A 26,655-nucleotide genomic window follows, 5' to 3' on the forward strand; every position below is an offset into this window, starting at 1 on the left:
GATACTCTTTTTCATTATGTTTTGCCAAGTTAAAACTCGTTATTTTTCTACTTTTTCTAAGGGTATCTTTGGAAGGACTATCATGTTTAATAGTTGAAAACGCCTACATATTCAATTTATTACAAAGCACTAAAATATAGAATCTTATAATAAAGTCATATGCATCATTCTCTAATATTAACAAAGACATTAAAAAGCTGGATTTTGTCTGAGTTATGAAATACAAAGTTATTAATAAGGAATTGGTGGATTGCTTATACACAGAAAACACCCAATTAAACTGTTGAGACCTTACCTAAGATCAATGGACCCTAACTATACTCAGGGATAAAGGTGAAATCTAGATACTCATTTTAACAAGTAATTTCAAGAATCTCATTAACACATAAAATAATTTAAGAATTTGCTTTTAGAGAGCTCATTTTGCTACAGTAAATTTTACTGTTATTTTTTGCATGGAGGTATTTTTTAAGTTTCTATTTTAATTCCAATATAGTACGTAGTGGTAAATTAGTTCCAGATGTACAATACAGTGATTCAACAATTCCATACATCACCCAGTGCTCCTCACAGACAGGTGCCCTTCTTAGTCTCCATCATTTATTTCACCCAGGTCCACCTACATTCTCCCTGGTTCTCTACAGTTGAGAAGAATCTGTTTCTTGGTCTCTGTCATTTTTTCCCTTCGCTCATTTGTTTCTTAAATTCCACATATAAGTGAAATCATATGGTATGTCTTTCTCTCACGGACTTAGTTCTTTTAGCATTATAGTCCAGCTCCGTCTATGTTGTGTAAAAGGCAAGGTTTCTTTTTTTTTTTTTATGGCCAACAGTATTCCTTTGTATATACACATCATCTTCTTTATCCAGTCATCTATCAATGGACACTCAGGACTCCTTCCATAATTTAGCTACTGTAAATAATACTGCTATAAACAGAGGGATGCATATATCCCTTTCAATTGGTATTTTTGTATTTTGGGGATTGATACCCTTCAATTACTGGCTTGTAAGGTAGGTCTATTTTTAATCTTTTAAGGAAAGGCCTGTTTTTTCACATTGCCTGCACCAGTTTGCATTCCCCCTAACAGTACAAAAGGGTTCCTGTTCCTCCACCACATCCCCATGAATACTTGTTTCTTGTGTGTGTGTGTGTTTAAGCCATTCTGGCAGGTGCAAGGAGACAGCTCATTGTAGTTTTGATTTGTATTTTCTTGATGATGAGCGATGTTGACCATCTTTTCATGTATCTCTTGGCTATCTGGATGTCCTTTGGAGAAATGTCTGTTCATATCTTCTGCCCATTTTTAATTGGATTATTTGTTCTTTTGGAGAGTGCTGAGCTGTATCCGTTCTTTATGTATTTTGGATACTAGCCCTTTTTCAGATATGTCCTTTGCAAATATCTTTTCCAATTCAGTAGGCTGCTTTTTAGTTTTGTTTCCCTCACTATGCCCAAGATTTTTATTTTAGTTTCTTTTTGCTTTTATTTCCCTTCCTTTGGGAGACATGTATATAAAAATGTTACCATGATCAATGTCAGAAAAATTACTGCCTGTGTGCTCTCTTCTAGGATGTCTATGATTTCAGGCCTCACATTTAGGCCTTTAACCCATTTTGAATTCATTTTTGTGTATGGTGTAAGAAAGTGATCTAGTTTCATTCTTTTGCATGTTGCTGTCCAGTCCCAATACCATTTACTAAAGAAAGCTAGAGTAACTTTTAATAAAAACTGTCAACTGGACATATTAATACTAGAGTAATATAATACTAAGAGACAGAAGGTTGCATATTCATTCATTACTCCCTCATATGAAGAAACACAACCATCTCCCTTCATATTTTTTTTTCTCATTTAGAAAAACGGAATGGGGCACCTGGGTGGTTCATTTGGTTAAGCATCCAATTTTGGCTCATGTCATGATCTCACAGTTCTTGAGTTTTTGCCTGTTTCAGGCTCTGGGCAGACAGCTCAGAGCCTGAAGCCTTCTTTGGATTCTGTCTCCCTCTCTCTCTGGCTTCCCCAGCTCATACTCTCACTCTCTCTCAAAAATAAACATTAAAAAAAATTTTTTTAAAGAAAAAAGGAATAAAGGAGATTCCAAAATAGTATATAAGACATGTAGGTCTCCAACTGCTAAAGCATTATTATTATTACTACACATACACCAAACTACTACTCCACTGTTGGGTGAAAAGTAAAACAACTTTGAAGCTCTTTTGGGTGATTCTGAGATTTCTCAAAATGAAAACAAAAAGAAACAGGCAGAACAATAATAAACTTTCTGCAAACTTCAGCCAATTCTTGCTATAGTCAACAACAAAAAAGCTATTCCTCCTTGAGGAAATTCTTTTAAATAGTCAATTAATAAATAACTTACTATCTGTTACTCTATTAACCATCTAATAACAAAAACAAAATAAATCAAGTCTTCTCAAATCCTTGCAGTAATAATAATTTTAAAGAAACAACCACACGTAGGAGGATCCTGTTTAGAATTATGGAAAACAACTTTTCAGATGTCACCGTTTTTTTTGCTAAAATGTGCAGTTTAACAGTTTGTACCAATGTTAATTTCTTGATTTTGCTAACTGTACTATGTGAGACATTAACATTAGACAAAGCTAGCTGAGAGATATTTGGAAACTGTTCTTTTTGCAACTTTTTAATTTCTCCTTAGTCTCCTCTAATTTAGGACAGCTCTTAATTCTTCCCTTGTCTTTCTTGAAACTTTTATTCTCCAGTATTCTGTAAAATGTCCCTCAGCTTGCGCTTGCTGATATTATCTTATGACTACGATAAATCTGGAAATTTGGGGCAAAAATACCATAGAAATGATGATATGTCCTTATCGGCACATGTCTTTTTGCTGGTGATGTTAACTTTAATCACTGGGCCAGGATGGTATGGTGTCTGTAGGATTTCTTCACTATAAATCTACACTCTTTCCCTTTGTACTAAAAAAATATCAGGGGGGCGCACCTGGGTGGCTCATGGTGGATCATCCATGATCTCATGGTTTGGGAGTTCGAGACCCACATCAGGCTCTGTGCTGACAGCTCAGAGCCTGGAGCCTGCTTCAAATTCTGTGTCTCCCTCTCTGCCCCTCCCCCACCTGCACATGCGTGCACTTGCTCCCACTCTCTAAAAAAATAAATATTTTAAAAATTTATCAGGTAAGGGGGAACAATACTTTGAGACTATACAAATACCTTATTTTTCCTAAAATTCTAAACTAATTTTAGCATAGACAGGTGGCTCTGGTATGCAAGATTTAATCACTATGGTATTTGCTTAATAATTATTTTCTTTTCCCCTCTTTCCTTCACATTGAAATGTTCCTATTTAAGAACAAAATCAAAACCTGTTCCTTCTCCATTTATTTCTTTACTCAATTACTCATATTAGCATAGATTCACAGGATAATTTTATTCTACAGATTAAAATTCAATAATGTCACTATTTGTCAAATTTTTCCAGCTTTGTTTAGTTAGGTACCACCTCAGACTGGCTCCTGTGTGATCTTTTAACAATCCCCATTTTGAGCATTTCCCTAATTTCTGGCTCCATAAATAATATCCAGCCTCTAGAATTCCAGCCTCTTCTAACTACACAGGATATTTTCAAGAAGAATTTTCTCTTCTGTATGGCAGAATATTTAGAACTATATTATAGAATGAAAACTATTAGGAAAGATTACGCTAGTAACCAATCTCAGAATCTCGATCTTAGAAATATTCTGGAAAGAGCCATCACACATGACAAAATAACCTATGGAGAAACATGTACTGAATAATTATTATAAAAACTACTACAAGAATAAAGCATTATAGTGTTATCAATATAAGATATGGGTGGTTTCTCAACTTACAGTTTAATTTCAAATTCTATTAAAGTTTTTTTTATCTCCTACAAAGATAAGGAGTGTATTTTCATGTTACCCCAAATAAGGTGCAAATACCACCAGAGGGCGCAGTACAGATAGTACCAGATAAGCAGTTGGACAAAACACCCAAATTCTACCCATCTTATATATATATATAGACTAGCAGTTTAATATTTATATTCTACAAGGTATAGTTTGACAATAGAACAAAGCAAAGAAAGAACACTACAAATATTATGAGAAACCTGAAGAAGTATTTTATGAAATATGAACACAAAGTCACACAAATTTGTGCCATCTTTTCTTAAAAATGAAAAACCTACATATACTTAAAAGGTCTAGATTGTAGGGATATAATTTTCTAATACAAGAGGCAAGGCGCACTTTTGGTGTTTCTAGGTTATAATTTTCATGTAATTTAAAAATGAAATTGTCAAATAAAAAGCTAGATAGCACCAACAAAATAATTATCAAGTTGTAAAATGCTAATAAATTTTAAGCCAACTTTGAGAAATAACTAACATTCCAAAAGTACATTAAATACATAGTTCTACCGGTTTTGACAAATGTATACACGTACGTAAGCATCACTACAATCAAGATAAAAGCACATTTCCATCATTCCAAAATGTTCCCAAGCCTCTGCAGTCAATCACGTCCTCCACCACCAACTGCAGGTTACCACTGTTCTGCTTTCTGGAACTAATTGTGTCTAGAATTTCACAGAAGTGGGATCAATTAGGTGTAGTCTTCTATTCATCTTCTTTTTCTCATCTAATCTTCCACATTAATTCAAGCTGTTTCATATGTCAGTAGCTTGTTCCTTTTTATTGCAGAGTAGTGTAGTCAGCCCACTGTATGGATATACACAATTTTTTATGCATTCATCTGTTACTAGACATACCTGTTGTTTCCTGTTTGGAATTATTAGAAATAAAGAGGCTAAGAATATTCATAAAGTCTTTTCGTAAACAAATGTTCTCCTGGACTTTCAGGGTCATAGAGTAAGCTACACGTTGAACTTTCAAAAACTGTCAGAAGGTTTTCCAGAACAGTGTACCATTTTACATTCTCACTATCAATCTATGAGAACTCCAGGAGGTCCACATCCTTGTCAACACATGGTACTGTCAGTCTTTTTAAGTTGAGCCATTTTAGTGGATGGAAGCAGAATGTGATTATGGTTTTAATCTGCACTTCACAGAATTAATGATCTTGACCGTCCTTTCCATGTGATTATTGTCAATTCATCTATCTTCATCTGAAAAGTAATTGTTCAAATATTTTACCTTTTAAAAACTGGGTTGTCTAGGGGTGCTTTGGTGACTCACTTGGTTAAGCGTCTGACTTCAGCTCAGGTCATGATCTCAAGAATCATGCAATCAAGTTCGGCATGTGGCTCTCTGCTGTCAGCACAGAGCCCTCTTTGAATTCTCTGTCTCCCTCTCTCTTTGTCCCTCCCCTATTCATGCTCTCTCAAAAATTAAAAACAAAAACAAAACTGGGTTGTCTGAAAGAGTTGTGAAATTCTCTGTATAATGACTGACACAAGGCCTCTGTCACATATAGGTAGTTCAAGTATTTTCTCTCAGTTTGTAAGCTACCTTTTCATAGGGATCTTTTAAAGAGCAAAAATGTTCAATTTTGATATAACCCATTTTTTAAATGTTTTATGTGTACTAAATCTTTCAGTAAACTCAAAGTGAAGATGTTCTCTTAAATATTCTTCTCAAGGTTCCATAGTTTATAGCTTTTATGTTTAAATCTATAATCCATGTAATTTTTTTATATAAAGAATAAGGGGTGAGGCAAATGTTTTTCATAGAGAAATAGTTATATTTTGTTGAAAAGGCTCCCTTAAAATGGTATCTTTGACAAATTTGTAAAAAAAAAAATCAACTACACAAATCAACTTGTACAACTTAAATTTACACAGTGTTATGTATTTCAACTATATTTCAATTAAAAATTTAAAAAATCAAATCATATATTTACCAGTGAAACTACATATATATTTGTTAAAAGAATAACGGAATATTATGGAGAATTTTATGCCAATAAAGTTCTACACCTTAGATCAAGTGGAAAATTTTAATCCAAAAGAAATAAGTAACACTGACACAAAAGAAGTAAAAAATCTTAATGGTATTAGATCTATTAATGAAACTAAATTTTTTTAAAAAATTTTTAAATGTTTATTTTTATTTTTATTTTTGAAAGACAGAGAGACAGCGTGAGCAGGGGAGGGTCAGAGAGAGGGAGACACAGAATCGGAAGCAGGCTCCAGGCTCTGAGCTAGCTGTCAGCACAGAGCCTGACGCGGGGCTTGAACCCACAAACCGTGAGATCATGACCAGAGCTGAAGCCAGACGCTTAACTAACTGAGCCACCCAGGCGCCCCTGAAATTGAATTCTTATTTAAAAATCTTCCCACAAAGAGGGGCACCTGGCTCAGTTGACTGAGCATCAAACTCTTGGTTTCAGCTCAGGTCATGCTCCCAGGGTGGATCAAGTCCTCCAGGGGCTCTGTGTTGAACATATAATATATATTTTATTTATATGGATTTATATACCCTCTACTGTTTCACAGACTTGCCTATCTTATGCCAATACCAGTCTTATGTTTTATAGTAAATATTTAAATCAGAGAGCACTGTCCTCATACTTTTTCTTTTTCAAAACTGTTCTGGCTTTTCTAAGACCCATACGTTTCCATGTGGAACAATTAGTTTGGTTAATTTTTATAAAAAGCCTGAGAGTTTGATAGGGGTTGACTCCAATCTATATACCAGAGTAGAACTGATACCTCAACAGTATCAAGTCTTTCATTTTATGACGTGGTTATCTCTCTCCATTTATTTAGGTCTTTTTAGTAATTTCTCTTAGTAATGCTTTCATAGTTAAGTGTACAAATCTTACATATATTTGGTTATTAAATTTGTAACATGAATTATCACATTTTTATTCTTTATAAATGGTATTTTTGTCAATTTCACTGTTCAATTATTCATTGTGATTATGTAAAACTTCCACTGATTTTTGCATTGTTCTTAAATCATACAATATTGCTAAATATACTTATTTCTAGTAACTCAGGATTTGCTATATATACAATGACATCATCTAAAAATGAAGACAACTTTTTACTACTTTTCTATTCTGAATATATTTTATTTCTTTTTCTGGACTTAATGTACTGACTAGGACTTCTAGTAGTATGTACGTATGTATTCTGAGAGAGACAGAGAGAAGAGAAAAGAGAATCCCAAGCAGGCTTCGCATTGTCAGTGCAACCCACTAACTATGAGATCATGACCTGAGCCAAAGTCAAGTCAGATGCTTAACCAACTGCGCCACCCAAGCGCCCCATGAACTTCTAGTATAATTTTGACTACACTTGTTCAGAGTGAAAAACTATGCTTTTTTCTCAATCTTAGGTGGGAAGCATTCAGTCTTTCATCATTCAGTATGATGTTAATTATAGGCTGCTTGCTTGGTTTTACAGGTGCTTTATCAGAGTTGAATTAGTTACCTTCTATTCCTAATTTGCTAAGCATATTTATCAATTGAACTCTGTCAAAGATTGTATTGCTAAGATCATGTTTCCCTTATTCTGTCCACATGGTGAATTATATTGTTTTTTAGTTAAAATCACATTGAGGATAAATTCCGCTTGGTTATGTTTTGTTGTCCTTTGCATAATACTGCTGGATGTAATTTACAAATATTTAAAGATTTTTACATGTCCATTCAGGAGGGGTTTGGTCTACAGCTTTCTGTGATATTTTTGGTACTGCTAGTAGTGTAATAAATGCTAGCTTTTATTTTCTGAAGAAATCTGGATTATGACTTTTTTTCATTAAATGTTTGTCCGAATTTACCAGTAAGGCCATCTGGCTTGGAGTTTTCTTTTTGGGAAGATTTTTATTTTAGGACAGAGCATGCTCGAGCAGAGGAGAGAAAAGGGAGTGGGAGGGAAAGGAGGGGAGGGGGAGAGGGGGAGAGGGAGAGAGGGAGAGGGGGAGGGAGGAGGGAGAGAGAGAGAGAGAGAGAGGGAGGGAGAGAGAGAGAGGGGGAGGGGGGGAGAGAGAGAGAGAGAGAGAGAGAGAGAGAGAGAGAGAGAGAGAGAGAGAGAGAGAATGAATATGAATCTTAAGCAGGCTCCATGCTCAGCACAGAGCCCAATGGAGGGCTTGATCCACCCTGGGAGCATGACCTGAGCTGAAATCAAGAATTGGATGCTCAATCAACTGAGCCACCCAGGCACCCCTCTTTGCGGAAAGACTTTTAAATAAGAATTCAATTTCATTAATAGATAAAATACTATCAAGATTTTTTTACTTCTTTTGTGTAAGTGTTAGTTACTTGTTTTGGAGTAAAATTTTCCACTTAATCTAAGGTGTAGAACTTTATTGGCATAAAATTCTTCATAATATGCCCTTGCTATCCTTTTAACATCTGTAGGATCTGTAATGATTTCAGTTCTTTTATTACTGATACTGGTAATTGTGTATTCTTCTAAAATGTTCCTTTCAAATGTGAATACTGTATGTTCCACAGACTTCCTCCTACCTTATATAAAAGATATGACCCAAAATGATCCACCATACCAGAACTCACGGAGGCAAATGAATGTCATCCAGAAATGTCCAGGGGCACCTGGGTGTATCAGGCTGTTAAGCATTCAACTTTGGCTCAGGTCATGAACCCACGTCGGGCTCTGTGCTGACAGCTAGCTCAGAGCCTGAAGTCTACTTTGGATTCTGTGTCTCCCTCTCTCTCTAACCCTCCCCTGCTCACACTGTCCCTCTCTCTCTCTCAAAAATAAATAAAACACTTTTTAAAATGTCCAAATAAGCTGCACAGTTTAAATGATCTTAAAATTCTTTTTATAAATTGTTTTCAGAGCTGACAGCTTCAGAGAAAAAAATCTGTCATAGAAAAGCCATGTAAATTGTTGGAGAAAACCTTGGAGATGAAAACTCAAGATGAGGAAACAGACTCTGAGACTTCTTTAAGTTGCCAAATGCTATAAAGTTTAGTGGCAAAACTGAGTGACAGTATTTCTTGAAATACTTTCTAATTTCTTTTCTATGCTAGTTCCATTTGAATAGTTAATACAGAAGATTAAGCTAAAAGATATTAAACACTGCTGTTCTTCAACTTGCATTTTCAGTCAAGTGTGGAGAAAAGAGAACAGTAAGAATGTTCTCACCTCAAAGAAATAAAAATCAAACTACAGATTTCTGAGACGTTCTCCAGCTTATACAATACTGGTTTTCCTACTGACGGTGTTTGTATTGCTGTTGTTTTTCTCTTTTTTGGTTTATCTACACTGTGGTTCTAATTTAAAAAAGACAATTGGCTACTGAAAAAGCATATATTTAAAAGATCAGTAGAACACATCTTCAAATTTTCTGTTATTAATAACCAAGTCATACTTTTTAATTTTGAGAGAGAGAAAAGGTGAGAGTTGGGGAGGGGCAGAGGTGGGGGCGGGGGGGCAGAGGATTCAAAGCAGGTTCTGGGCTGTTAGTGCAGAGCCCGATGTGGGGCTCAAACTCAGGAGCTATGAGATCATGACCTGAGCCAAAGTCAGAAGCCTAACCAACTGATCCACCCAGGAGCCCCACATACTTTGTTTTTTTTTTTTTTTAAACCTATGTGTACACTGCAAAGGCTGGTAACATATCTTACTGAAAAGACAAAGCTCTTCAAGATTTGGGAGTCAAAGCTAATCCCAACCCATTCATTACACATCACATTCTCCAGGTTTTCCTGGAGGGGGGGCCAGGGGCCAGAAGGAGACAGAATCTCAAGCAGGCTCCACACTCCAGCACAGAGCCCAACACAGGGCTCAATCCCACAACCTTGGGATCATGTTCATATGTTATGTTGCATTTAAACACTTAGTTGCACTTTTCTTTAAGCTTTGTACCACTCCCCATCCCCAACACCCCCCCCAAATATGGAATTTTTACAAAAGAATACATATTTAAGAGTCTTCTTTAACTTTCAGCACCAATTATTCAAGATTTTATGGCTGCTCCAGAGTTTAATGTGGTTTATCAATAATGTCACACTACATACCCAGTCTTTTTCTTGATTTGCCTTTTACCTTAAGAAATTCCAAGAAGAAGAAAAAAAAAGAGAAGTTCCAGCACACAATTTATACAATTAGGCTTTTCTTTCTTCTTGAAGACTCTTCACAGACAATTCTGGCTTCTTGCTCTAATTTGTACCAACTGCTTTCAAAGCCCACATCTGTTATCCTGTGATTTTCACTGGTGTCTTAGAGATTTAGTTTCATGAATCTCATCTTCTTTAACTTCTATTTCATTTCTCTCAGTACATATTCAAGAACTTAAGGAAGGTAAATTTCCCCAAAATCCTTAAATTTCTGAAAATGTCTTTAATTTGACCTCACACATGAATAATCATTTAGCTGGTATCAAATTCTAGATTTAGGAACTCAGAATTTTGAGTAAACTGCTCCACGGCTTTCTAAAACTAAGAAATCCAATGCCAATAGACTCTTTTTCTTTTTAGGCAATTTTCCCCCACCTAGCAGCTGTTACAATTTTCTTTTTACTCCTGAAATCTAATTTTAAAACTGAAAACTGAAAATTTTTAAATTACAAAGAAGTTGAGACTAAAGTCTTATTTCACCTAAATTTCTTGGTAATTAGAATGTTCTTTTAATCAGAAGATTTGATTTTTCAGGTGAGGAAAATTTTCTCCTACTATTTCGCTGATTAGTTTTGTTTCTATTTTTATCTACTACATCTCTTGAAATTTCCTTTAGGCAGTTGCTATTACTGTCTGTATTTCTGCCACAACTTCCTTTTTTGGTATATTTTTCCTTATTCTTTGCTCTAACATTCTTAAGAAGACCCAAGAATTTATCATACTTCTGCTAATGGATGGCTAGGTCTTTTCAACAGCTAAAAGTAACTGACTTCTCCTTATCAACTACAAAATTATTCAAATTTGTGGTAGGCTATCAAATTACAACATGTCATAGGCTTCACTGTTAAAACTATAAATTTATAAGTGCTGCCATACCAACATTGGATAGTCTAGCACCCTCACTTTTTCTTAAGACTACTTCTAAAATTCTTCTAGTGTTTGAGAGAGAGGAAGAGAGAGAATGCGAGAGAGCAAGACCAAGTGAGTGAGAGAGCAAGCACCAGGGAGGGGCAGAGAGAGAGAGAGAGAGAGAGAGAGAGAGAGAGAGAGAGAGAGAGAGAGAGAGAGAGAGAGAGAGAATCTGAAGCAGGCTCCAGGCTCCAAGCTATCAGCACAGAGCCCAACACAGGGCTCAAACTCACGAAACCATGAGATTATGACCTGAGCTGAAGTCAGATGTTTAACGGACGGAGCTACCCAGACGCCCCAAGACTACTACTAAAAACCAAAAATTATTGAGAACCTCGAAGAAAATCCAGGGATTTGTAAAAAAGGGACAGGTAACAGCAAATCAAGGTAACAACTCAAACCCAGATGTTCAAGTCATATACTATACTTCAGAAGACTTCTAAATCTTTTTTTTTTTAAGTCTATTATTTTGAGAGAAAAATCACACATGAGCAGGAGAGGGGCAGAGAGAGAGGGAGAAAGAAAATCCCAAGAGGATTCCACACTCAGCACAGAGCCCAACAGGGCCTCAATCTCACGACCCTGGAATCATGACCTGAGAGAGTCTGACACTTCACTGCTTAACCAACTGAGCCACCCAGGCACCCCTAGAAAACTTTTTATCCTCGTTTTCATTGCTCAGCTCTAAGCCTTTACTGAAAGAAAGCAAAATACAAAGTAATTCTCAGTGGACTAAAAACAGAGTTCAGGATCATTAAATAAGTAAATCATAGCTGGCAGATTAAGAAACATGAACTATATGATATGAATTTATGAGTATTTTAATCAAAGTAACAAGTACAGTAGTCAATTTCAAAGTTAATGACAAAAAGGATTAATAATAAATAGCTTTGGGGCCCCTGGGTAGATCAGCCAGTTAAGTGTCTGACTTCAGCTCAGGTCATGATCTTGCATTTCCTGAGTCCAAGCCCCACTTTGGGCTCTGTGCTGACAGCTTGGAGCCTGGAACCTGCTTCAGATTCTGTGTCTCTCTCACGCTCACAGTCTCTCTTTCAATCTCTCTATCTCTCAAAAATAAACATTAGGGGCGCTTAGGTGGCTCAGTTGGTAAAGCTCTGGCTTCGGCTCAGGTCATGATCTCATGGTTCGTGGGTTCGAGCCCCGTGTCGGGCTCTGTGCTGACAGCTAGCTCAGAGCCTGGAGCCTGCTTTGGATTCTGTGTCTCCCTCTCTCTCTGACTCTCCCCTGCTCATGCTGTCTCTGTCTCTCAAAAATAAATTAAAAATATTTTTAAAAATTTTTTAAAAACATTTAAAAAAATTAAAAAACTATAATAATTAATGGCATTTTAGGACTAAAATGTTTTACTATTTTCACCTGTGCACATTCAAACTGAATTTAATATCAATAAACATTAAAAAGGTTTCCTCCAAAGATTTCTGAGATGATGAATAAATAAAGGTTTGATAGTCAACCAGAAATCACTCTTTAGAACACCAAGTATTTAAAAACTGAATGGAATTAAGCTAGTCCAAATAAGAAAGAAAAAGAGGAATGCAGAAAAAGGAAATTAAATTAACCTTAGATGAACTTTTTCTCTAATAATGTTTTGTTTTCATAACAAAAACTAGATCTAAAGAATATGAACAGGTAAATTTCCTGAGACCATCAACTGAGAGCAGAAATTAACAGCACAAAGTCGGTATCTCTACATTTTCAGATCACCTATAAATACTCAAACCAGAAACAAAACTGCTTGACTATGAGACTGTTTACTCAAAATGAGAGCAGTGTCCTATAGGCTAATCATGTCTTCAAGGTTTCTACAGATAGTTCTTTTTGCAAAAGACATGCCTTAAGAGTCTGCCAAGCTCCTCCTGAGTGACCTTCTAATCAAAGAAAATTAAGAAATCTTTTATATAAAAAGATTTCTTAGTCTTTCCTCTACATTCATTCTACAAATTGAGTCTACAAACGTAGTCTACAAACCTCTGCTTAAACTGTCTAAAGTAGTATCTTGTACTCACTTTTCCAAGCTACCATGCTAAGTTACAACTAAGGTCCCAACTTTGAACAAATCACCCAGTAGAGTATACATTTCCTGGCCTAGACAGGTTAGCCAACAGGCAAGGAAGTCACAGAATAATTCAACTCAGTAAGAAGTAAACACTGAATTGAGAGACAATAATAAAAGAATATTTACCTACATATTAGACAATCCAGTTTTGCCTAAAACCATTCATGTAAACACAAACCTAACATTAATCGTATAATATTTACTATAAGAAAGACTGTATAGTACTGTGATTAAAAATCTAAGTATGGTGTGCCTAGGTAGCTTATTCAGTTAAGCGTCTGACTTTGGCCCCGGTCATTATTTTATGGTTCGGGAGTTCAAGTCCCACATCAGGGTCTCTGCTGTCAGCACACAGCCCACTTGGGGATCCTCTGTTCCTTTCTTTCACTCTCTGCCCCTCCCCCACTCGTGCAAGCGCACACCCTCTCCCTAAAATAAACATTAAAAAAAATATGACTCTGGAGCAGGACTACTTGAGATCAACTCATGATTTTGTTACTTTTCCTACCGTTGTGTGGCTTTAAGTCTGTTACTGAAGGTCTCTTTGCCTCTGTTTTCTCATCTATATAATAGGGAATGTAAACCTCTTTCATGAGACTACTGTAAAGATTAAAAAGGTTAATATATGTGAAGTGCTTAGAATAGTGCCTGGCACATATTAAATGCCATATAAGTATTTATTGTGATTATTTATGAAAATAAATGGGGTGACTGGCAACCACTGGGTTTTCCTAAACGTATGTATGGCCTTTAAAATTATCCAAGTAGCTGTCTATGTAGTCCAGCTCTGAGCTCTTAACTAGCTTATTCAGTCAACAGATATTTCTTCAGCATCTGTTCTATGCCAGGTACTGCACTTATGCTTTTACTGTTAGTGCTTCAATTCCTTTATTGGTGAAAATGAGCTTAAAAACACCCTTTTATTATTAAAGCTTGCTGTGATGTATATGCCATACTTAACTATAAATTAATTATTGTTTCTGATATTACTTTTAATTACGTCCCTCTCCCTTTTTCCATTCATTTAAAAGTAAATCATTTGGGGATCCCAGGTGGCTCAGTCAGCTGAGTGTCCGACTTCAGCCCAGGTCATGATCTCAAGGCTCATGAGTCCAAGCCCCACCTCAGGCTCTCTGCTATCAGTGCAGAGCTCAATTCTGATCCTCTGCCCTTCTCCCTTCCCCTGCTAGCACTCTCTCTCTTAAATATTAAAAAAACAAAACAAAAAAACTTTTAATAACAAAATTTCAAACACAAACATGAGAGACTAGTTTAATAGATTCCATATACCCATCATCCAACTTACCAACCATTAACATATGAGAAATCTCATTTATACACCCACTTCGATTATCTTAGAGCAAATCACAGACATATCATTTCCTTGTAACTGTTCAGTATTATCTCTAAAAAATAATTCTTTTTAAAAATATCACAACAATACTACTTGAAAAAATATTAATAAATAACTCCTTGATATTAAACAACCATGCTTCAATTTCCCCCAAACTTCACAAATGACTTTACAGGTTTTTTTTAATCCATCAGGTTTGGCAAATAGGCAGTATGTCAGTAAAATGAAGTTAACCTTAGTAGAACAGTTTCATTAGAGTAGTAAAAAATTAAAGCCAGATTGCAGTGGGCCAAGAAATAAGGAAATGGAAAGTATAGGAGCATAACTTGCTGACTCAAAGTTCTGGTCTTGGTCTTGACAACAGCAGAACATCCAGAATACTTCTTTTCTAATTAATGATACTAACAAACATTTATAGTGTTTAGTAAGTTGTAGGCACTGTTTAAATTAGTTAACATGTATTAACTAAATCTCAACAATCCTATATAATAGGTACTATTTCCACTTTACAGATGAGGAAACCAAAGTATGGAAAAGTTAAATAACTTGCCCAAAGCCACAAAGCTAGTAAAAGGTAGAGTTGGAATTTGAACTTAAGTATACAGTACTTAGCGTTAAACAAACTGTAGCAAAACTTTTTTGTAATGTAAGTGTTCTTGTTAGCTTTTGATCTGACCTATTAAATTTTTTTTACCTCTGGGGTATTTTGAGATTCAGACATTATGTTCATTATGAAATTAACACATTTAATCTGTAGTGACAGATTTAGTGACCTAACTTGACTAGAAGAGTAAAGTTTTAGTTTTTGATCTATGTTGTATTGTTATTGGATGAGGGCTATTTTCTGTAGTGTAAAGAGGCACTATTCTTACATTTAACCAAATTGTGTAACTGCAACTGCATTTTGTCAGTAGATGTTGCACTATTGCCTTCTTTTACTCTAAAATCTAATATTATACATCATTGCAAGTAAATTAAAGTTGAAAAAAAGAAAATGGAAATAACTGTATAGTATATGCTCTTTTGAGAAGCTCAAGTAGGACAAAAAGTGAAGAAAAACTAGGAGGTACATAAAGGATCAGAATCAAAGTATAGTGGATTATGTGTGTAAACTGAAGAAATAAAGAAGCTTAAGACATACAGGAAAAGACAGAGAAACAAAATAAGGTCCTAGAGATGAGAGTGAATAAGGTTAAAAGCACAAGAGGCTGACTTTGAATAAGGGGGTATAATCCAAACTCTGACACTGACAGGAGTCAACTAAGCATGACTGGGACTGAGGAAACTGGCAGGCAGAGGTAGAAGGTGGAGGGGCATGAGAGGCTAACACTTAAAATGTTTTCAGGTTTCTTAAGACTCAGAAGACAAGGCATAGATTAAAAGCAGAGTACTGGAAAGTATTATGCAGGGGATTTGGACAGAATGTTGAAGACCAGGATGGAATTTAAGGAGACTGAAAAAGACAAACAGAACGACACAGGTAAAGAATTAATCAGCATTTGAATCTTTATACAGCTTTCAAAACCAATTTCAAGCATCACCCCATCCATAAAAAGCTCTTAACTTCTTTAACCAAAAGTAATTTTCCCTCCTTAGAACTTTGTTTTTATTTTTCATAATGGTTTACTTATACTGTAATAATTTTACCCAATAGCCAGATTGTAAGTACTTCATGGGTGCTTACTTTCTCTGTATATCGCAAGGTTGAAGACATACCTTACAGAATATAATTTAGAATCTTACTTAAAAAAAATTTTTAATGGTTATTCATTTTTGAGATAGACAGAACATGAGTGGCGGAGGAGCCGAGGAGAGAGAGACACACAGAACTCGAAGCAGGCTCCAAGGCTCCGAGCTATCAGCACAGAGCCAGATGTGGGGATCAAACCCATGAACCATGAAATTATGACCTGAGCTGAAGTTGGACATTCAACCGAGCCACCCAGGCACCCCAAATCTTACCTGTTTTTAAAGGTAAAAACTAAAAGAACAAAACAGACAGTAACTACCTGACGAGCTGAGACCACTCAAGCACGGGACAATTACATAAGGCCCCATCAAGAACACTGAATTGAGGCTGAGTCTTGAAGATCTGAGAAGGCATGACATCATTTAACCTGAACAGAGAAGTATAAATAGTGAAGTGCCTCAAGAATTTGCTGTAACAGGGGTGCCTGGGTGATTCAATCAGTGAGTATCCAACTCTTGATTTCAGCTCTGGTCATGATCTTATGTTTGTAAGTTCAAGCCCTGTGTCTGGCTCTCCACTAACAATACAGATTCTGTTTGGGTTTCTCTCTCTCTCTCTCTCTCTCTGCCTCTCCCCTACTCATGCACTCTCTCTCTCAAAAATAAATTTAAAAAAAATTAAGTTTTAATATTCTTATCTGTAATGGTAGCTATTCACAGATAACACTAAGCTCTTCCAATAACATAAAGACGCTTTTTAGGGGCACCTGGGTGTCTCAGTTGGTTGGGAGTCCTGACTTTGGCTCAGGTCATGACCTCACAATTCCTGAGTTCAAGCCCTGCATTGAGATCTACGCTGACAGCTGAGAGCCAGGAGCCTGCTTCTGATTCTGTGTCTCTGTCTCTCTGTTCCTTCCCCTGCTTGTGCGCACGCACGCTCTCTCTCAAAAATAAACAAACATCAAAAAAACAATTTTGGGGGGAGCACCTGGGTGGCTCAGTCGGTTGAGTGTCCAACTTCGGCTTAGGTTATGATCTGTTTGTGAGTTAAAACCCTGCATCAGGCTCTGTGCTGACAGCGCAGAGCCTAGAGTCTGCTTCAGATTCTGTGTCTCCCTCTCTACTCCTCTCTAACTCGAGCGTTCTGTCTCTCAAAAAAAAAAATAAATCTAAAGATTTTTAAATGACAAAATAATGTACTACAATATATGGATGGGAGAAAAGTGGTGGTTTTAATGTAGACAAGTTCATTTTGGGGAAATTCATCCAAATCATGTATAAAATAGTATAAAAGCACGTTTTACTCTAGTGAATCAAAAGGAGAACAGAGAAAAAAATGTATAAACTGGGTAAAAGAACCCAGATAGATTCATAGCTGGATGAACAATCACTATCAACTACAGCTCTTTAGTGACAAGGCTCAAGAGTTTCATCAAAGCATAGATGAAGTCGTAAGAAAGACGACTTATTAGTTAAGTTTTGAGGATAAAAATGAAAGGGGCAGCTTTAACAGTGTATATGTTATTTGTTAACAGTGTATGCTCAGGTTGTAATCTTGCAATTCATGGGATCCAGCCCTGCGTCGGGCTGTGTGCTGACAGCTTAGCACCTGCTTGGGATTCTCTTCCCCTCTCTCTGCACCTCTCCTGTTCATACACTATCTCTCAAAATAAATAAATAAGCATTTAAAAATAAATTGTAGGGGCACCTGGGTGACTCAGTCAGTTAAGCATCTGACTTCAACTCAGGTCATTATCTCACAGTTCATGGGTTTGAGCCCTGCGTTGATCTCTGTGCTGACAGCTCAGAGTCTGAAGCCTTGCTTCAGATTCTGTGTCTCCCTCTCTCTCTGACCCTCCCCTGCTCACGTTATGTCTCTCTCTTAAAAATAAACATTAAAATTTTTTTAAATAAAAAAACAAATTATTGAAAATGTATGATAAAACAATTAATAATTTCAGATTATAACTGCTATAAAGAAAATAAATGGGATACTATTCATGACAGAGAACTAACCAGAGTATAGAGAGAAAAAAACATCTCCAAAGAGGTGACATTTATGCTGACAGTTGAATGACAACAAAGTCAAAGAGCTGATGTAACAGCATTCTACAGAGCTCATAAGCAAGCAAAGGTGTTGAAGAGAATGAAATTAACACAGGTTTTGGGAAAAGTAAGGAGACTAATGAAACAAAGAGCAACTGGCAAAGTGACACACAAAGGAAGTGACAATTCATTGAAAGATAAGGTCTCCAAACAGGGAAGGACCAGCTATATCAGACAGAAAGGGTAAGGAAGGTTCAAAACTGTTTGGGGATCCTGGGACCTCATGTTGGTATCTAAATTTACCAAACATCCCTATTCCAATTCTAAAGAACTCTCCATTTCCCAATTATTCTCTTCCACAAAGAGCCTTTATGATTTTTAAGCTCTCTGGTGCTCTGACTAATCCTTAAATCAAGAATTTCGAAACATTTCATTTTCTTTCTTCACATTCTCCAGTACTCAGAAAGAACCAGACCACCCACACTTCTTATACTCGTTATTCCCTTGAGAAACTTCTTTTGCAATAGCTACTTGGTCTACTGAAGTTTTGCTTTCAACACTTTATCTTATATAACCAAAGGATACACAAATTAACTATTTACTTGAAACTTTGTTAATCTGAAAACCTTCTGTTGGGTTATACCAATGAGATTTGAGGATTGATTTGTAACATAGCACAGTATACATAATAAAGAGCAGCTCTATTAAAAACAAAAACATTCCTTACTCTGATAAAAAGACTAGAAGTCAAATTCATAACTCATTTTAAATTGTTAAGGGCTAACTTTACTATGTAGGTATACAGAGGTGTATGATATATACATATATAGAGAGATGTATAAATAAAATAAATTCTTAATAACAAGAATATCTGACTTACAGTGTGAGCACATTTCCAAAGGATAACTTGCCTCATTTCCCTGGAAAAAAGAAATAATAATTAGTCACAAAATTGGCACAAATATCTTTAAAAGGTTAAACTTAAATATTTTGAGAGTCACAAAACACAGGGGAAATAGGCCAAAAACCAATGTATCTAAATCTATAATAGGTTTTTGATAAGAAAAAAAATTATACAATATGATATAAAGAGCTCTCACATCAAACAGTCCAGAGTAGGGTCTCCGACATTAAGACTTAAAAAAACCCTTGACTAAAATTTATTTTAAATATTTTTAATGCCCTATACATATTGTATACCTAATTTTAAAACACTGAAGACTGTCAATGCTCTGTCTTGCTGGGTAAATTCATTTTGGGACAGAGCTCAGAACATCTATTTAAATGAAGTTTCCTGAGACTGTAAAGCTGTTAAAAAGAAAAGAAAAAAAACCTACTAATATTTATACCTATGATCTTCTATATGCCATGCAACTAAAATAAAACAAATATTAATAGAAAAGGAGGTCCAATGTAAGGCAGCCAATTCAAAGTTCTTTTGACAAGTCTTAGTTCATGGATAAATTCCAAGTTGATATAATTTATTTCATGGATAAATTCCAAATTAATACAGTTTCTTTGAATTCTTAACTTATAAAATATATAAAACCAAACATCTCTTTTCTATCCAGGATTCCATGTGAATTTATTTAAGGAAAAAAGAGCTCTAGAAAAACTACAGACCCAGCCCGAGGCCTATTAACCCCTCTTAATGAACTGACCCTAGGGAAGTCAAGTACCTGGTGGATGATCACATCATTTGATCAGTGATGAAACCAGTACTTCTAAATCTAAAACAGTAAAAACTCCAAGTATAACAGACCCACATGAGGTAAAAACAATGAAAATCCTTTTAAAGTCTACAGAATTAACATTAATGTAAACTGAATTTTTGAAGTTCAGTCATAAAATCAGAGTATCACATGTACTATATTCCATTTACCTAATCATGACCCTATCTAGCAACATGTACAATAGGATTAATTAATGAATATACTTACAAAAGACTGTGAAGTTATTGAATACAATCTGAAAACAACATTCTCATCTAGCTCACTCGTTTTTAAACTCCTAAAAAAGTATCTTCTACTATTTAAATTTGAAGTCTTAAGAAAGGTTATCAGTAAGTCAGCATCTTCAATTCTTATCATGCTACCAATCATTCCTTGAAAATTATAGTAGATAACTGCAATTTTCCAGAACTGGTTAATTTAAGGTTACTATATTTACTTTTTTAAAAAAATTTTTAATGTTTATTTTTTGAGAGAAAGACAGTGTGAGGTGGGGAGGGGCAGAGAGAGAGGGAGACACAGAATCCAAAGCAAACTCCAGGCTCTGAGCTGTCAGCACAGCTGACAGATACTTAACCAACTGAGCCACCCAGGTGCTCCAATTTAAGGTTACTTTAAGTATCAAATATATATTGAGGTTATTTTAAATATCAAATATATATTAAGGCGCCAGGTAGCTCAGTCAGTTAAGTGTCCAACTTCAGCCCAGGTCATGATCTCATAGTTTGTAGGTTCAAGCCCCATGTCAGGTCTGTGCTGACAGCTCAGAGCCTGGAGCCTGCTTGAATTCTGTGCCTCCCCTTTCTCTCTACCCCTCCCAACTCATACTCTGTCTCTCTCAAAAAAATAAAATTTAAAAATTAATATCAAATATATATTAAAGAAAGAAGATGATGATAATCAGGGACACCTGGGTGGCTCAGTTAGTTAAGCCTCCGACTTCAGCTCAGGTCATGATATCATGGTTTGTGAGTCTGAGCCTAGCCATCAGGCTCTGTGTGGACAGCTCAGAGCCTGGAATCTACTTCAGATTCTGTGTCTCCCTCTCTGCCTTACCCAGCTCATACTCTTTCTCTCTCAAAAATAAACATTAAAAAAATACTTAAAAAAAAAAAAAGTAGCTGACATTAGTAAAACTTGACCCTTGGTACTGAAGAGAGATAGAGTTTTGCTTATTCTGTCCCTTAAGATTCTAACAATTACGATCTTTTACTGCCTCACATATGCATTTCATACCTAAAAATTTTTAATATGCTTTTAAAAAACCTCACTCTACCTTAGAGTATGTTTCTTGAGAGGTTCTCAAAATAGTACAATGATACTCTGAATTGTCATTCTGAGTTGTTGTTGTTGTTTTGTGTGTGTTATGATAGTGATTAATGTTATAATTGCCTTAGAAGTGAGGGCCTGGGGCACCCGGCTGGCTTAGAGGAACATGAGACTCTAGATCTAGGGGTTGTGAGTTTGAGCCCTACATTTGGTATAAGGATTAAATAAGTAAATAAAAATTTTTTTAAAACGGAAGGGAAAAAGAGTTATACAGTAGTTTCAGGGATGACTCTAAAACCCAGTCCTTATTTCTCCAACCCACTGACCTTTACAGTTTTATCACTTCTTTACATATACCATCAATCCTCTATGCATATCATTCTCAGCTAGCCAACATCCACAAGATCCAAGGACCAGCCCAGCTAGAGCCCTTCAGTGCTTTTCCACCAACACTGAATGCCTCATCTGTCTCCTAAATTTAAAATCCATATACCCAAAAGGTTACTTCTATCTCAGCATGAACAGTCTTGTGCCCAGTAAAAATATCTTTCAAGTATCAAGGAAAATGCCAATTTTCCATAAAAATTGTACTAAATGGAAATTTGGCTCTAGACCAAGAAATGAAGATTACCAAAAAGGTAAATTTGTATGTAAATATGAAAGACTTTTTTCCATCTTTAAATATCTTTAAAATAATAACATAAACATAGCAACAATGTATTGTGGGGTATATAACATGTACATAGAATAAAATGTAGAACAGCAGCACAAATATGAGAAGAATGATGTATGTTGTCAAGATCTTGCACTATGAGGGAAACATTACAATGCTATTCCAAAGTAGAGCATAATGTTAAGGATATATATTTTAAGAGCACCTGAGTGGCTCGGTTGGTTGGGTTGAGCATCTGACTCTTGATTTCAGCTCATGTCATGATCTCACGGTTCATGAGTTTAAGCCTATGTATAGGGCTCTGCACTGACAGCACAGAGCCTGCTTGGGATTCTCACTCTCCCTGTCTTACTGCCCCTCACCCCTCCTCTGCTCTCTCTCTCTCTCTCAAAATAAACAAACATTTAAAAATGATGTATATTATAAACTCTACAGCAACTGCTTTTTAATAAAAAGATAAATAAAATGGTGTCATAATACTCACCAAAGGGAGGCAGATAAATAGGAAAAAAGAAACAAAAATCAAGTGTAGAAAAAACAGAAAGTAAAATAACAGGATGGCAGATTTAAATCCAAACATTTTGAGAATGGTACTATGTTAAGTGTAAACATTCTAATAACTACAATTAAAGATGATGCAACTGTATGCTATCTGCAAGAAGCCTACTTTAAAAACAGGTTACAGCTAGGTTAAAACTAAAAAGACAGAAAGACATACCACAAAAGTATTAATCGAAAAAAGCATATACAGTGTGTGGCTAGTAATAATGGAAAATGCAGAATTCAGAACAAGTAATGTATTATCAGGGATAAAGAGGCCTGTTTCAAAATGTTAAGAGTGGACTCATTAGAAACACACGACCAACCAGCATGTCCTATACCAGTAGAATATTCTTTTGCAATGAACAGGGGACATTCACAAAGTCATTATTCTGAGCCTCAAAAAAAGTCTCAATAAATTGAAAGATCTAAAATCATACAGTATAATTACACTAGAAAGATATTTGGGAATAATCATATATTGGGAAACAAAGCACAATTCTAACCCAGGAGTCTCAGAGGAAATGACAAAGAGAAATCAGAAATAGTTTGAATAGAATGAAAACAGAACCTATCAGAATTTATAAGATACAGCTTAAGCAGTGTTTTGAGGAAAATGCTGCTACAAGAGAAAGTCTAAAACATAATGATCTGTTCCCAAAGTAAAAGGCTAGAAAAAGAGTTAGTTAAACCTAAAGCAAGAAAGAACAAGAAAGAAAAAAATACCCAAGAAATTAATAAAATAGAAATGGACAAACAGAAAAATCAATAAAGACAAAACTCTTTTGGAAAAGGTCAATAAGTAAACCCCCCAGACAAATCAATACAAATCCTACAGACATTAAAAGAAAAATAAAAGAATTTTCTAAGCAATGTTATTAAAAACAAATTTTATAACTAAGATAAATGGACAAGATTCTTGAAAGACCGCATATGACAAAACAGACTCAAGGGGAAAAAAAAAAAAAACAACTGAACAGTTTTACACCTCTTAAAATACACTGAATTTGAGTTTAAAAGTTTCCTACAAAGAAAACTACAGACCTGGATTGCTTCCCTGCTCAATTCAATCATATGTTCCAAGTACAAAAACATGCCAACCCTACACAAATTCTTTCAGAAAGCAGAAGGGGAAGAAATAGTTCTTAAAATCACTTAATGAGGCTAGTATTACCCTCATACCAAAATCAGACAGTAACAATACATTACAAAAAAGAAAACTATACTCCCATACTTCTTCACAACAATGGATACAAAAATTCTTAATATCTGAGTAAATGCAGAAAAAAATTTTTTAATATTTATTAATTTTTGAGAGAGAGAGAGCATGAGCAGGGCAGGGGCAAAGACAGGAAGACATAAAAGCAAGCTCCAGGTTCTGAGCTGTCAGCACAGAGCCCGATGCAGGGGTCAAACTCATGAACCATGAGATCATGACCTGAGCAGAAGTCAGAGGCTTACTGAATGAACCACCCAGGCACGACCAGAAAAAATATTAAAGAGACTAAAACTCATGACCAACTGAGGAAAATCCCAACAATGCAAGCTTGGTTTAACATTCAAAAGCAATGTGATTTACTACACTAACAGACCAAAAAAACGAAAAACACCATATGATCATCAACAGATCTAATAAAAGCATGTGACAAATTTCAACACCCATAAGAACCACAATCCAGCAAAGGATCTTCCACAATCTATTAAGCGAATCTACAAAAAGCCTACAGCTAACATACTTAATATGGTGAAAGACTAAATGCCTTCTCCCTAAGATCAGGAACAGGATAAAGGTATCTGCACCAGTGCAATAACGCAAGAGAGAAGAAATAAAAGGCACACAAATTGGAAAGAGAAAAGTAAACTGCCTTTACTTGCAAATGACATGACTGTGTATGTACACAAATACTAAACAAACTACAAAAGTCTGTAAGAACAAATAAATGAATGAAGCAAAGCCACACAATACAAGGTGTATACAAAAATCAAATGCATTTCCATATTGACCTAAATAGCCAATTTGAAAAAGAACAATGTTGAAGGAGTTACACTATCTAACTTAAAGATTATAAAGCTAGAATCGTCAATAAATAGAATGATATTGGTGTAAGACTAGATAAAAAGATCAATGGAACAAAATCAAATGGAGCACACGCACATGCGCGCGCGCACACACACACGTGTTTTTGACAAAGGTGTCCAGGTAATTCTGTGGGAAGAAATTATTTGCAACAAATGATGCTAAAACAAATGGGTATCAATATTTTAAAAAGGAAAAGGCAAAGACTTGAGTAGATTTTTATTTTATTTTATTCTATTCTGCTCTGTTTTTAGAGAGAGAGGTGAGTGGGGGAAGGATGGGGGGAGTGGAAGAGACAGAATCTTTAAGCAGGCTCCATGCCATGAAGTCAACACGGAGGCTCGATCTCATGACTGTGAAATCAATCATGACCTTATCAGAAATCAAGAATCAAATGCTTAACTGTGCACATGCCTGAGTAGACATTTTATAACAAAAGATATAGACACAGCAAATACATACATCAAAAGATGTTTTATACTATTAGCCATCAGAGAAATGCAAAACTAAAACTATAATTACATACCATAACACTTGCAATTAATACACATGTGCCTAGAATTTAAAAACTGACATACAAAACGATGCTAAAAATGAAGAACAAATGGTTATGTGCTACACAGAATTCTAAGATGGCCCTCTGAAATTCCCAGCCTTAGGTATACAAACATCTTTTCCCAGTTATTCAAATACTAATCCAGGTTCTGGCTCAAATGGATTTTGTATATGTAATTAAGATTCCAAATTAGTTGACCTTAGGATAAGATTATTCAGATGAGTCTGCTCTAATCATAAGAGCCTTTTAAAAGCAAAAAGGGGAAGTCAGAGATTCAAACCATGAGGAGAATTCAAGACTAGGGAGTGCGCCACGTGCCACTGAATGTAGGCAGCTTCTCAGGGCTAGGAGCAGCCTCCAGCTGACAGGAAACCAGGAAGCAGAGAGCTCAATCCTAAAACAGCAAGAAACAATTCTACCAAAAGCCTAAATGACCTCAGAAACACAATCTTCCCCAGACCCTCTAGATAAGAACTCACTCTGGCTGACATCTGGATTTCAGCCTTGTGATTCCCTGAAAAGAGACCCCATGTTGAACTAGCATTATAGGGTTATGGTTAGGTACTGTTTTAAGCCACTAAATTTATTTATTTGTAACACAGCAATAAATCAACACCCAGACACACAGGATATGTAGCTAAAAGTAAAAATGTTGACATAACAAGTGTTGGTGAAGATATGGAACTGAAATTTTTATGCATTGCTGCTGGGAACCTGGAATAAAACAGTCATTCTCCAAAACAGTTTGAGGAATTCTTTTTTTAAATAATTTTAATTTTTTTAATGTTTTATTTATTTTTGATACAGAGAGAGACAGAGCATGAGCGGGGGAGGGGCAAAGAAAGAAGGAGACACAGAATCTGAAGCAGGCTCCAGGCTCTGAGCTAGCGTCAGCACAGAGCCTGACGCGGGGCTCGAACCCACGAATTGGAGATCTGACCTGAGCCGAAGTCGGAGGCTCAACCGACTGAACCACCCAGGCACCCCTTTAAATAATTTTTAAAGTGTATTTATTTTTGAGAGAGAGACAGAGCAAGTAGGGGAAAGTCGGAGAGAGGGAGAAAGAGAATCCCAAGCAGGCTCCACCCTGTCAGCATGGAGCCTGATGTGGAGCTCAAAAGCACAAACCGTGAGATCATACCTGAGCCAAAACCATTAGTCGGATGCTTAGCCGAGTGAGCTACCCAGGTGCCCTTGATGGATTCTTAATAGTAAGTTTAACATTCAGAAATAAAAGCATGTCCATACAAAGATTTATACACATATATCCACTGAAGCTCTGTTGTTAACAGCCCAAACAAGAAACTAGTCTAAATGTCCATCAACCATCAAATAAACAAACTGTGGTGTATCCAGACAATGGAGCACTACTGGGTAGTGAACAGGAAAAGACTACTGATACACACAACATGAATTTCAAAAGCAATAAGCTAAGTGAAAGAAGCCAGATACAAAACATTACATTCTGCATGGTTCCATGTATAAATACTAGAAAAGGCAAACTATAGTTACCAAAAGATCAGGGGTTGCCAGGGTTTAAGAGGGTCAGTGAAAAGGGGCATCAGGTAACATGTTAGAGTGACAGAAATGTTCTACATCTTGATTGTGGAAGTGCCTACAGTATTATACATCTCTCAAGACACATTAACTGCATACCTA

At 35.9% G+C, this 26,655-nt stretch overlaps 1 protein-coding gene across 1 annotated transcript in view; it reads right to left on the minus strand.

Moving 5' to 3' along the window:
• The window catches only part of PPP3R1 (protein phosphatase 3 regulatory subunit B, alpha), a 58,954-nt gene that overhangs the window by 13,583 nt on the left and 18,716 nt on the right, over positions 1-26,655 (minus strand). Inside the window, exon 2 of the mRNA XM_029937498.1 lies at positions 19,032-19,071. Within this exon, the coding sequence (XP_029793358.1) occupies positions 19,032-19,044 (13 nt within the window). The 5' untranslated portion in view covers positions 19,045-19,071. The remainder of the gene's footprint in view (positions 1-19,031; positions 19,072-26,655) is intronic.

This window comes from Suricata suricatta, chromosome 4, assembly GCF_006229205.1.
Source record: "Suricata suricatta isolate VVHF042 chromosome 4, meerkat_22Aug2017_6uvM2_HiC, whole genome shotgun sequence".
Classification (NCBI taxonomy): Eukaryota; Metazoa; Chordata; class Mammalia; order Carnivora; family Herpestidae; genus Suricata; species Suricata suricatta.